At 42.4% G+C, this 13,769-nt stretch overlaps 1 protein-coding gene across 1 annotated transcript in view; it reads right to left on the reverse strand.

Annotated features, from left to right (window-relative positions):
• The window catches only part of LOC122943624, a 63,649-nt gene that overhangs the window by 31,885 nt on the left and 17,995 nt on the right, over window positions 1-13,769 (reverse strand). The window contains exons 5-7 of the mRNA XM_044301508.1: window positions 9,613-9,849; window positions 6,623-6,691; window positions 5,193-5,409 (exon numbers count right to left, since the gene is read on the reverse strand). Of these exons, the coding sequence (XP_044157443.1) occupies window positions 5,193-5,409; window positions 6,623-6,691; window positions 9,613-9,849 (523 nt within the window). The remainder of the gene's footprint in view (window positions 1-5,192; window positions 5,410-6,622; window positions 6,692-9,612; window positions 9,850-13,769) is intronic.

Genomic DNA, 13,769 nt, shown 5'->3' on the forward strand with positions numbered 1-13,769 from the left:
ACTACTACTGCTACTACCACTACAACTATTACTGCTACTAATGCTACTACTACTACTGCTACTTCTGCTGCTACTACTGCTGTTAATACTACTACTGCTACTGCTGCTACTACTGCTACTACTCCTACTACTACTACTGCTGCTACTACTACTGCTACTACAACTACTACTATTACTTCTGCTACTGCTACTATTGCTACTACTACTACTACTACTGCTGCTGATGCTACTGATATTACTACTGCTACTACTGATGGTACAACTGCTAATACTACTACTGCTACTACTACTACTACCACTACTACTGCTAATACTAATACCACTGCTACTACTGCTACTTTTACTACTACTACTACTACCACTGCTACTATTACTACTGCTGCTACTACTACCACTACTACTGCTACTACTGCTGCTTCTGCTACTAATGCTACTACTGCTATTACTTCTACCGCTACTACTGCTGCTACTACTACTACTGCTGCTGCTACTTCTATTACTGCTACTACTGCTACGACTACTGCTACTGCTGCTACTACTTATTCTACTTCTACTGCTACTGATGGTCACGTACACTACACACAGAGGGGAGGATAGTGACCACCCGTGCGCTACATCCTCACCCCTGGCCCTGCCTCCTTGCCTCGCAAGTCCTAATGACAGGGGACAACTAGACGCCAGTCCCTAACTTAGGATACGTGCGGGAAGACAGACAAGACAAATAACGGATAGTGAACGGACCGGGTCAATACCTAGAGCTATGCAGTACTAAGGAATGAGCAGAGAATAGTCAGGAAAAGCTGAGGTCAAATACCAGGAGAGAAATGAAGTACAACAGGAGTCCGCAAAGAATCGTCAGGTGGAAGCCGGGGTCAGGATACCAGGAGAGATGCGTAGTACAGGAGGAGCAGGCAAAGGATCGTCAGGGAACAGGGTCAGGTGAGTATGCAGGAACAAAACCATCACCAGATACCTAAAAATTAACAGGCAACCTGTGGCCAGCTGGCTGCCTGTATTTATAGTGGGGAGTGAGGGCCATGTGACGTGGCCAGCGTCACATGACCGACAGACAGACAAATCGAGCACCGAGTGATCAGCTCGGCGCTCAAGGCAGACCTAGGAGCAGGGAGCCTCCCAGCTAGCAAAGCCGCCCTAGGAACGAGGCCAAAAACAGATCCTCGCTGCCGAAGCTAAGCAGCAGGTCTGCGGCTGATGGGAGACCGAGTGCGCCTTTGGCGCCCCGTGACAGTACTGCCTGCCTGTTAGATATAACTGTATTGCCATCCTCAGGACGGCAATACAATTCAATCTAATGCCTTGCAAGAGCTGAAGGACCTGTGATGACCTCACAGGTCATGTGATCAGTTCTAAATGCAGTAGCTGAAAAGGACCTGGGATGAGTCACCATCATGTGACCAGTGCAGCAGAGGACAGCTCAGCAGTGAAAAGAAGTCCTGGGAAGAGGCTGGGGTGAGGTCTACTGCATGAGGAGAGGTAAGTGAAGATTACTCCGTCTGAGAGGCAGAGCAATGTTGGGAGTTGTAGTTATTTACATGAGTAAAGAAGGGGGTGGCACAGCTACACCAACAATCCGCGCTGTAGCGAAGCAGTTATCTGGGCTGGTGAGGATACACACTGCAGGTGGTGCACAGCTGATCGTAGTAGATAAGGTACATATGATCACGATGTGAGAGAAGAAATACACAGCGGCACTCACCAGTGTATTCCATGAATAAGATGTAGCAGGGGGCAGACAATTCTTAGTCACGCATCAAACAGCGATGGCCGTTTCGCGCTACAAGCGCTTCCTCAGGCTGTGCACGCTGGTGAGAGCCGCTGTATATTTCTTCTCTCACATCGGGATCAGTTGTAGTTATTTAACTGGGACTGTATGTCAGGGCTGAAGGGAGGGGAGTTATTTACATGGGACAGTGAGGTGGGGTTAATTACATGGGACTGAAATTTGGAAGTGGCTGGGGTAGGGTGATCTTATTAACATGGGACCGTATGTTGAAGGCAGCGGTGGGAGGGAGTGATATTATTTACATGGGATTGTATGTTAAGGGGTAATGTTATTTACATTGGACTGCATGCTGGAGGTGGCTGGGGAGTGGGTGATTTTATTTACATGGGGCTGTATGTTGAAGGTGTCTGGAGGAGGGAGTGATGTTATTTATATGGGACTAAATATTGAGGAGGTGATGTTATTTACATGGGACTGTATGTTGAAGGCGGCTGGGGAAGGGGTTATGTTATTTACATAGGGACTGTATGTTGGAAGGGGCAGGAGAGATGGTGTGATGTTATTTACATAGGATTGTATTTTGAAAGGGGGCTGGAGACATGGTGTGATGGTATTTACATGGGACTCTATAGCGGAGGGAGGGAATAGTGTTATTTACATGGGACTGTATGGTGGAGGGGCTGAGGAATTATAATTTATAAGGACACTAAATGAAGGAATATAACTGCAGGGGGCATTATAAATATTGGGGGCGCTTCAGGGCGAGCATTATAACAGTAGGGGGCAGTATAAGTACTGGGGGCACTGTTGGGGCATATTAAATCCAGGGGAAATTAGGCGTTCTTATTACTACTAGGGGCTTTATAGGAGGGATCCGCATTATTTCTACTAATAGCACTATGGCGGCCTTATTACTACTGAGGGGTCTGTAGAGAGCTTTATTACCACTCAGGGAATAACAGGGGGCCTTATTTCTAACTGGGGGCTCTGTGAGGGTATTATTAATACTGGAGGGCTCTTCTGCTAATGGAGGCACTCTTGTGGAGCATTATCACTGTTGGGTCCAGTAGGAGGCAGTATTACTAATGAGGACACTCTAGAAGGGAATTACTATTGGTGGGACTATGAGGATTACTATTACTATGGGGGGCACTCATTTTTCTTCAGGATAGTATTTTGGGGTACAGAAAAGTAAGGAAGCTAAGATGTCTGTGGCTGAGAGAAGTGGAATGGAGAAGATGATGACAGAGAAGATCTATATCAGAGGAGACGTCACCTGGGAGGCCCTGGACTGTGAGAGGTATGTGCTGCTGTATAGCGAGTACAGCAAAATGTCTTCAGTGCTAGTGTTTGCGGGGGGGATGCAGTTGTTCAACTTAGAGAATTGGGCCATATGCATTGATGATTGGGCCCCGGATCTTTTGAGACCCTAGCAATGCCCCTGCTGCTACTACTACTACTGAAAAATTCAATTCGGCAGCTTCGTCAAAGTTTGACAAGAAATTAGATTTGTTGCTAAATAATGGGTCACCCTATTCAGCCTATCAATCAATGGGACCATTTTCAGTGGCCTGCTTTGACAGAAGTGCCTCCGTCTAACGGCCGTTAAAAACGGTAATACGCTAGTTCAATATGGCCTTTTGGGTTTAAAAAAAAATAAATGCACTCACCTCATCTTGTTCGCACAGAGGCAGTCTACTCCTCTCTTGAGTGGAAACGACCTGCACTGTGCGTGATGACATCACCACATGATCATGCTGGGAGCGCGCTGTGACGTCAACATGCTCAGCACAGGGTCCTTCGGCAGGTCTTTTTCACCCAAGAGAGGAGCGGACTGGCTCTGCACAAGCAATTGGATGAGGTGAGGAGGTGAGTATTTTTTTTCTTTCTGTTCCTTCTAAGACAACTCTAGCTGCCGTTTTAGGAAACATGATTCGTCACCACGAAGCGCAAGGAAATTCAGAATCAAATTTTTCCTAAACTTGAGATCCAATTCCGCTTCAGATGCTTCGATTCATTCAACACTAATCAGCATTCTGACAGTCTTTAGAAAACACCAGATCAACCTGATCTGAAAAAAATACTAAAAACTGCAACAAAAACTAAGGCTTCTTTCACACTTGCGTTTACATTTTCCGGTATTGAGATCCTGCAGAGGATCTCAATATCGGAGAAAATCACTTCCGTTTTGTCCCTATTCATTATCAATGGGGACAAAACAGAACTGAACAGAAAGGAGTGCACCAAAAAGCATTCCGTTCGGTTTGGTTGCGTCTTTCCGGCATGGGATGTGGAGCAAAACGGATCCGGCATGACCCGCAATGCAAGTCAATGGGGAGGGATCCGTTTTCTCAAACACAATAGAAAACTGATCTGTCCCCCATTGACTTTCAATGGAGTTCATGACTGAGCCGTCCTGGGTATGTTAAAGAACATACAATCGAATCCGTTCATAACGGATGCAGATGGTTGTATTATTAGTAACGGAAGCGTTTTTGCTTAACCCTGCCGGATCAGGCAAAAAATGCCAGTGTGAAAGTAGCCATATGAAGATACATTATCAAGGTGTTACATTTTACCTGGGCCGACTAGATCTTTGCTCTGGAAATGGCCATTGAAGAATAGAAATACTTTGTTAGAGTGTCAGTTTGTCTCACTCAGGTTAATCATTTCATTATCTACAGCATCATATGAATGATGTATCCACTAGAAGTTGTTGATTATTCCTGTAGATTTCAGAAGTGTGAACAGGGTTGTTGAAATCGCATTCATGGTATTTGGAATGTTTTGGGATTTTGGTGCAGAATCCACAATGAAATCGACGTAATATCCCGACTGTATGATGGGTCTCTTAATATAGGCCAACTTTATTAAGGACAGGATTCAGGATCTAGTAACGTTAAGGCTGTGTACACCTTCGGAGGCAATTTTGGTTTATGATTGCATTTTACAAATTTTTGGCTAAAAATGATATTTTCAGTTGGCCTTTCTTAAAAATATTGAGCCATTCTGTCACAAAGGGTTAACTGTATTTCTAACTGTGTGACTGGTACTTTCATTTTGTATATCCCTTATCTCGAAGTTACTAAGAGGTCCTAAACACTTACTGTATGTAAGTTACCTTCTTATCAGTAAGATAAGAGCTGAGCTATAATAAGTGTTTATATTATAAGAGAGCAGAGATAAGGAGTCCATCAGCTCCTGGTCTGACGGAAAAGACAGAAAATCCAAAGAGTGCTACTAGAGCATCTCAGCATTGTACAGAAAAAAGGCACCATATTTTTAACAAAAACTAATTTTAAAAAATTATTTTTAGCTCAACATGAGTACAATGCAATAATAAAATACATTTCCCCCAAAGGTGTACATAGCCTTTAATAAACAGAATCCTTAGTCCCTTAAAACAGTCCCCCCCAAATCCTATATATGAACATTACGTATACGCCACCTTTTAGGTGTAATTCATTGGCCACAATCTCGGCTTTTTCAAGTGCCATGTCTATGATGGCCACTTTAGCACCAGCTTCTCCCAAAGCGTGAGCGAAGGCTCGTCCAATGCCCTGACCTCCTCCAGTGACATAAGCAACCTTCCCATCCAAACGAAGGCGATCCAGTATGCAGCGGCCTTTGAGTCCTCGAAAGACTTCATCAATTACAATCCCTTTCTAGATGAGAAAATAACAGTAAGTAGCCATTAGAGTAAAACACAAAAGCCCTCATGGACTTTAAAAGTACTCCCTCTAATGGTGGAGTCCTTATTTCTGAAGCCAAGAAGTCGAAGACACTCTCAAGAAAAGGTTGGGTTCCTCCAACCTTAAGCTTTCTGGTGTAGACCATGACATGGCCTTGGTGAAATAAAGGTGCCTAGTTCTTATTGGTGTTTTGACATGTCTTTATAGAGTTGTATTTTTGAAAATAAATTTTAGGCCCAAATATCTCATTACAAATCAGAGATAAAATGATTCCCAAAGTAGATATCAGAGCTTTGACAGCCAATATCTTGTAAAAAAAAAAGGACCTGTCAGCTTTCTTGACATGTCTGCTTATGTATTATGTTACTATGTTACTATGTAAATACTTGTATTCCCACTGAAATAACAATATCGAAGCATCTATTTTTTTTTAGAAATTTACATTGTGCAAGTTCCTCTGTTGTTGTTCCTGGAAATGTATAAATGAATTGACAGACGAGTTTCCCAAAGAGGTGTGTCCTTGCGCACTCTCAGGGCTCATGCACACGACCATATGCAAAAACAAAAACACGGATCCGCAAAAAAAAACGGATGACATCCGTGTTGCATACGTTTTTTTTTTTGCAGATCCATTGTAACAATTCCTGTCCTTGTCCGCAAAACGGGCAAGAATAAGACATGTTCTATTTTTTTTTTTTTTTGCGGAACGGACATTCAGACATACGGACACGGAATGAAACTGAGTAATTTCAGGGTTTTTTTCAAGCCCCATTGAAATTAACAGTTCCGTATTCGGACCTGTAAAAAAATGGTACGGAAACAGAAGAAAAATACGTTTGTGTGCATGAGCCCTCACACTGTCAGCACTGATTGGATTGGGGCATCGAAAACCCAGATGTCATTTTATTTCTTAATTTCTAGGGAAAATAACAGAGTAACGACACAATGCAGAGTTCAAAGCAAGGATGCTATATTATGGGGGATAAAAGTATTTCCTAGTTATAGACATGTGTTTGAAGAGTTGCGTAGGGAAGCCATATACTGCAATGAACAAATGTCGAAAAAGGGGAGGGATTTTTATTTGCCATTATTAATATTTTTCATAATTTGTGTCGTTTTGTAGTAATTTTCTTTCCCAGCTATTATACTGTATTATCCCTTATTAGTTATTGTTATGCAGCCTTACCATTGTGTCAGCAACATGAGAAACACGTAAGCGTTTTATGACAGTAACGCCCTCTACTGGTAGTGCTACCTATAGGAGACAAAGAAGGAGAATCAGTTTTGTTAAAACAAGCTATATGGGAGATTGGCCAGGCTAATCAGAACCTAAAAAATATTCTTAATAGATTCTAAATAGAGCCAAAATTGTATCTAGGGGTGAGTGAATTTAATGTTATGAAATTCGTTCACGCTTCGTTTGGTGGTAAAAGTCGAATTGCGTTATGGATTCCGTTACCACGGACCATAACGCAATTCTATGACGGAATGCCTTTAGAGGTATTCCGTTATTCATTCCGTCATAATAGAAGTCTATGGCCTGCATAACGGATCCGTCCCGTTTCCGTTATGCAGGAGAGGACTCATAGACTCATGGCCAATAGACTTCTATTATGACTGAATAAAATAACGGAATGCCTCTAAAGGCATTTCGTTATGCATTCCATTATAGAATTGCGTTATGGTCCGTGGTAACAGAATCCCTAACGCAATTCACCTTTTACCACCAAATGAAGCGCAAACGAATTTCAAAATATGAAATTCGCTCATCTCTAATTGTATCCATATATGAGAATCATTTAATATATCAGTGGGAGCTCCAAATCCCCTGTATGGATGAAGGTAAAGGCATTTGTTATTATTGCATTCTGTATATTTTAGGTAAAGAACAGTTTTTTTAAAAAAATGTTCAACAGTTTGTCTTCTATATACTTCACTTTTCGCCACTCTGGAGACTGTTCTTGCTTTTTACTGAAATCCATCAGAGATCTGCTCTGATGACTGGATCTGTAGCCCTTATATGATCATTTCTGACAGCTGAAGTCTCATCCTTTGGATTCAAATTTAGCTAAGGCCTCATGCACACGACCGTTGTTTGCATCCGCGGCTGTTGTTCAGTTTTCAGTTTTTTTCCGCGGACCCATTGACTTTCAATGGGTCCGTGGAAAAATCGGAAAATGCACCGTTTGGCATCCGAGTCCGTGATCCGTGTTTCCAGTCCGTAAAGAAAATATGACCTGTCCTATTTTTTTCACGGCCAACGGTTCACGGACCCATTCAAGTCAATGGGTCCGTGAAAAATCACGGATGCACACAAGATTGTCATCCGCGTCCGTGATCCGTGTCCGTTTTTTCCTATCATTTCAAAGGCAAACTTGACTTAGATTTTTTTTTTTCATTTTTCATGTCCGTGGATCCTTCAAAAATCAAGGAAGACCCACGGAAGAAAAAACAGACACGGATCACGGAACAACGGAAACTGTTTTAGCGGACCGCAAAAAAAAACGTCCGTGTGCATGAGGCCTATGAGCTGTTAGGAAAATACTGAGGAGGGCTACAGACTGAGCCATCGGAGCAGCTTTCTGACAGATTTCAGTGAACAGCAGGAAGAACGGTGAAAACTGAATTCTGTAGAGGACCCAACTGTTGAAAATTTTTAAAGGAGTTTTCCAGGCTTTTAATATTGATGACTAGAGATGAGCGAATAATTGAAAAATTTAATTCAGCAGATTCGACAAATTTTACAAAACAATTTGCTTTGTGACGAATTACTTTGTGATAAAGCACATTTTTTTGTAAGTAGCGGGTGCAATGACAGGGAGCTGCTATAGTACTGCCCCTCTCATTGTAACCCTCAGATGCCGCGTTCATACATGATTGCGGCATCTAAGTGTAAAAACTGTGTAAAATTAACAATACATTTATTTTTTTTATCAAACTAACAGCCTCCATTTGCTCACGACAGGCCAGCTGCCGCCATTTTGCTTGAAGATCTGGAGCGAAATCTCGCGCGGCGTGACGTCATCTCACGCACAGGATTTTGGCCGAGATCTTCAATCAAGATGTAGGCTGGTGGCCCGTCGCGAGCAAATGGAGGAGGTAAGTGTCATTTTGTTTTGTTTAACAGTACGGTATTTCAGGATAAATTGATTCGCTGGACACAAAGCATGAGGAAATTCGGCTTTGAGGCGAATCAAATTTATCCTGAAATTTGGATCGAATTCCACTTCATGTGATTCGATTCGCTCATCTCTATTGATGACCTATCCTCAGGAACAGCTTTATGCAGAGAAGGTATGTGTCGTCTCCTGTCTCCCCTCCTGCTCGCTGCTGCTATGGTTATGGCAGGCAGGAAGAGAGATAGGAGACGGCACGTGTGCACCTTCTCTTTATACAGTTGATTGCGGGGACCCCCGACGATCTGATATTGATGACCTATCCTGAAGATAAGTCATCAACAGTAAAAGCCTGGAAAACCCCTTTAATAAAGACCAGTTGGAGACAGAATTTATATGTCCCACTGAACTCAATTAAAATCCAATCGTCAGTAACTTCCCCTTCTCCTGTGGTGGCTAGGGACTGTCAGAATAGGGGTTCTGTGAAGAAAATCAAGAGATCTATCATTAAAATGATATTGAGCTAAAATGAAGCCCCAACCCCAACCCCTGGACCTATTAAACATTGAAAAAAAAAAGGATAGGTACTACATAAAGGGCTATACATATTTTATACTTCTAAAATCTAAAAATATTCTTTTGCATGTTGGGTATCAAGGGTTAACTGTATGGCGAAGAACTACCACAAGATTGCAACAATGTTAAATATTGACAAGTTCTGTCAAGTTCATTGTATCCACAATGGTGACTACGTATTGAGCATACAGAACAAAATGGAGAATGTCTCCTGCTTGATTATCTACCAGAAGATATCAAATAATTTAATACATATAATTTGAATAATATCCTATTTTTACCTGGGAAATAGGAACCTGCAAAAAAAAATATATATTTTTTTAATTTTGAGTACCCCTTTAATAGTAACGTGCTATGTTCCTAGTAGCAAAAGCAATAAAGGCAGCTATCTGTTCCAACTGGATTGTTAAAATTAAATATTTCCTTCTGTTTGTTCAATTACTCTACCACCACCCGGCCGGTATTCCTGCCTGATAGCACTAACCTGCTTCACTCTGGTGTCTGCGTTAATTACATCTGTCATTCCCTTGGACCTTAATCCCATCTCATCATTGATGTGCTCCTGGCTTCTCGTCTCGTTTGCAGAAACGTTTTGTAGGCAAATCACACCATCCATTTTTAGCATATTGCTGTTCATAATCAGGTTGTAATAGTTTATAGGATTCTCCTCCGTGGCGTCGATAAACACCATGTCATATTGCTCGCCCGAAGCGGCTAACTTCTGCAAGACAACAAACAGACACGGAATACAGATGTACCCTGATTAAGTGTGAAAATGGAAAGAGCCGCCTGATAATGGAGGAGGCTCGGAGAGATTGCAAGCAGAACCAAAGCGCGGAAATGCAGTTACGTCCTCTAGGAAAACCGTACATCATTTTTCCCCCCCCCTGCTTTCCTAAAGTGGCGTTAAATTACAGAATAGCAGAGTCAAGTTTAGGATGGAGAAGGTCAACGGGGTGAAGAACGGGGAATGAAGTGGTTATTTATTATTGCTAATTAACGGCAAAAATAATTACTTCAGGCCCATAATTGTGTAATTATACAGAGCTGAGAGGCCTCACTGGATGAATAAAAAAAATCACAGTCGAATAATGTCTTGGAGTTTTTTGACCGTAGGCAAATGTAATTAAATAGATGACATTCCATGCCATGTTCTTGAAGCTGTTACTTGGATGTTCTCATGTAAGAATATTTACATATTGGTACATCTTCTGGGGATCTCCACCCAACAACATTGGAGAAGAGAGATGGATGCGTACCTGTGTGTGGATGTTATGAAACTTGGGTGGAGATGACCTGTCATCTAACATCTTGAAAATATTAGAAAAGATGGTCATCCTGCTAAGATCAGGCTCGACTATGGAGACCAGACTAATATGCAAGTATAAGAGGTGTCTCCTGAAAGAAGACATGTGTCTCATTAGCGTCACCTCTTGGAAGTGGCTCCTTATAAGTCAAAATCTAACTTTTTAGCAAACCTTGGAATATGACAAGGGAAAATAGCCAAGCCAGATGTCCAACTGTTTCCTGATGGCTTGCCCCTCATCAGTACGGAGTAGGATTCTGGCTGGGTGTGATGCCTTGGAAGCAGCTTAAGTAGGGTATTGGGTCTCCTTAAAGAGATCATCCCTGTGTGGAGACTTCCTGGAAGTGCTCCATGGTATGGAGACTTTTTGGCAAAGCTCCATGGGAACACATTACACCAAGAAGTGAACTGCCTAGCTAGCCCCACATCTTGGAAGTGATCTTTGAGTCAAAATCTGACTTTTTAGCAAGCCTTGGAAGATGACAAGTAGCGTTGAGTGAATCGAAGTCAATGAAGTGGACTTTGATCCGAATTTCAGGAAAAATTTAATTAATCACGCTGAGTCGAATTTCCCCAAGCTTTGTGTTAATGAATCAATTATTCCTGAAACGTTGTTAAAAATTACATACCATATCCATTTGCTCACGGATAGGCCGTCTCGGCCAACTTGATTGAATAAAACGCGCTAAATCTTGAGCGCTGACGTGTGATGTCACCATGTCATCAGGCTGGTCAGGAGTGGTGACGTCATCAGTGATGACATGCGTTTTCTTCAACCATGATGGCTGTGACAGCCTCTCCGCGAGCAAATGGATGAGTTGAGTATGTATTTTTTTTTGTTTTTAACCCCTGATTAACCTCTGAAAGGCCTAAATGTGACTGTCTGATGCCACAATCAACATTGAATGCGGCATCTGAGAGGTTCAATTGCACCCACTACATACAATAGAATATGATTCATGGTGAAATAATTCGCAACAAATCAAATTTCTTTGTGAACCTTGGCAAAGCAGCTGAATCAAATTTTTGATAACTTTAATCATCTCCAATGACAAAATAAAACAGCCAGGCCAGATTAATTGGACCCCTACTGTTTACAAGTATAGGGGTCTCATGCCCCCATTTGAAGTAGTGTTCATGCAAGTGTGCTCACACTCTATTCAAAGTCTTGGATATTTTTGTCTTTCCCATAGACATTGAATGGGGCAACTACATACATATGCAACTACGGCTCTTTTCAAGAGCCTTAGATCTCTATGCGGCATATGGAGCTTGTTTGCCCCTGTAGTTGTGTGTCACAGGTCCAGGCATGTAACTGCTCACATTCCCCAGAATGGGCATAAAAATCAATACCCATTTCAAGTTTTTTTTTGGGCTAATAACAGCTCTTGAAATTGAAAACCCTTTTACCTGTTCCTCAAATCTGAAGCTATTTCGACTCTTTTTTTTTTCTGAATTAACCTTTCATATCAAAAGGAGCAATTCTGCAATCTGGAGACTTCACCACAATTTCATGCATAATTTATTTCCTGAGTTTAACGCTAAATGCAGAGCTGTTGACTTTGTAAAAGTGCTTTCTGACTTTGCTAGCAGTGTGCCAGATCTAAAGCTACAGTATCCTCTCTTGAGATTGAAAAGCAAATAGTACAAATATGAATACTGGATAAAGACGGCAACACAAAACAACCGGACTAGGTTTGTTAAAATGTAATCTCAAAGACTAAGTGTCTGCTTAATTTTTAATTTAACCTTTTTGTGTACCTGCTGCTACACGAGGCCAGGAAGCGATGCACCGTTCTAGCACACTGATAACTAACCCTACTACTATTGTCAAGAGCATCCTAGAATATACTGTCGGATCTGAGTTTTCACGATCGTGAAAACTCAGATCTGAAAAAGCCGTTATGCAGACGGATCCGCACTGAACGGATACCATCGTTTGCATTTATAGGTGCGGATCCGTCTGTGCAGATACCAGACGGATCCGCACCTAACGCAAGTGTGAAAGTAGCCTTATGCGTATTGTTGTGCTCTGTTATGTCTATCGGGTGCACAGCAGACTAAATGGCATTGGTGTAAAAACTCTGGCATAGAAGCTTCTATGGTGCCCAGCAGCTGAGGTGCCCAGATCTTTTTGTGAGGCACAATAAGTACAGAAGGGATTAGACATATTTGTTTCATCACATAATTTAAGCAGCAGGAGCTGACACAGACATAGACAGGCATATACAAATAGTCCCAAAAAGCTATATATATCTGCCATCACTACTAGAGGGAGTTTAGGAGCTTACTGTACACAAATTATACTTTGCACTCCATAATAAAACAGTATGCAGTAAGCTCCTAATCTCCCCCTAGTGGTGGATGCAGGTAGTTATAAGTTTACAATTTTACTGTATATATATATATATATATATATATTACCCTGTTTCCCCAAAAATAAGACAGTGTCTCATATTCATTTTTGCTCCCAAAGATGCGCTAGGTCTTATTTTCAGGGATGTCTTATTTTTCCATGACACAGGGGGATCAGAGGGGGGGGGGGATCAAAATGGCACAGGGGGATCAGAGGGGGGGGGATTACCATTTTAGTACCCCCTTATGATCCTCCTGTGTCATTTTGATTCCCCCCTCTGACCCCCCTGTGTTATTTTAAGTGATCGCCCTCCCCTGTGCCAGCGGATTATTTAGTCTCTCCCCCCCTCCCACCTTCACCAGACATCCCCCATCACTTTATCAGACATTCCCCCCTACCTCAGTCACCCATGTGTGTCCGTGCCAGCCATATTCCACACAATGTGCCCAACTCCTGCCCTGCAAGACTCACTCAGTGTCTAATTGTGAGTCAGCCAGACTCCGTCAGGGCAGAGCGAGCAGCAGGCGGCAGCTTGTCCTGGTGGCGGCGCGGGCTCTCTGATTTAAAGAGACCTCGCACTGCCTGAACAGCTCTGGCTGCGCTGTGGCTAATCAGTGAGCTGCGCGGCGGCGCCCGCCGCTACGGTCCAGAGGGGTCAGACGCCTTACAGTAGCTTCGGGCGCCTTATATTCCTGGGGGCCTTATATTCCGGGGGAGGCCTTATTATCGGGGAGGCCTTATTATCGGAGAGGTCTTATTTTCGAGGGGATGCCTTATATTACAGTGAGAAGCAAAACTGGAAGAAGGTCTTATTTTCGGGGGATGTCTTATTTTCGGGAAAACACGGTTTGTATATACAGAGAAATTTGAGCTCTGTATAAAAACAGACCTACCACTGCTACAAGATACATTGGGAAGTTAATTAGAAAAAAATGTTGGGCCCAATATGACATGGAATGAAAAAAGGAATGATTCACTT

This window comes from Bufo gargarizans, chromosome 7 (assembly GCF_014858855.1).
Source record: "Bufo gargarizans isolate SCDJY-AF-19 chromosome 7, ASM1485885v1, whole genome shotgun sequence".
Taxonomy (NCBI): domain Eukaryota; kingdom Metazoa; phylum Chordata; class Amphibia; order Anura; family Bufonidae; genus Bufo; species Bufo gargarizans.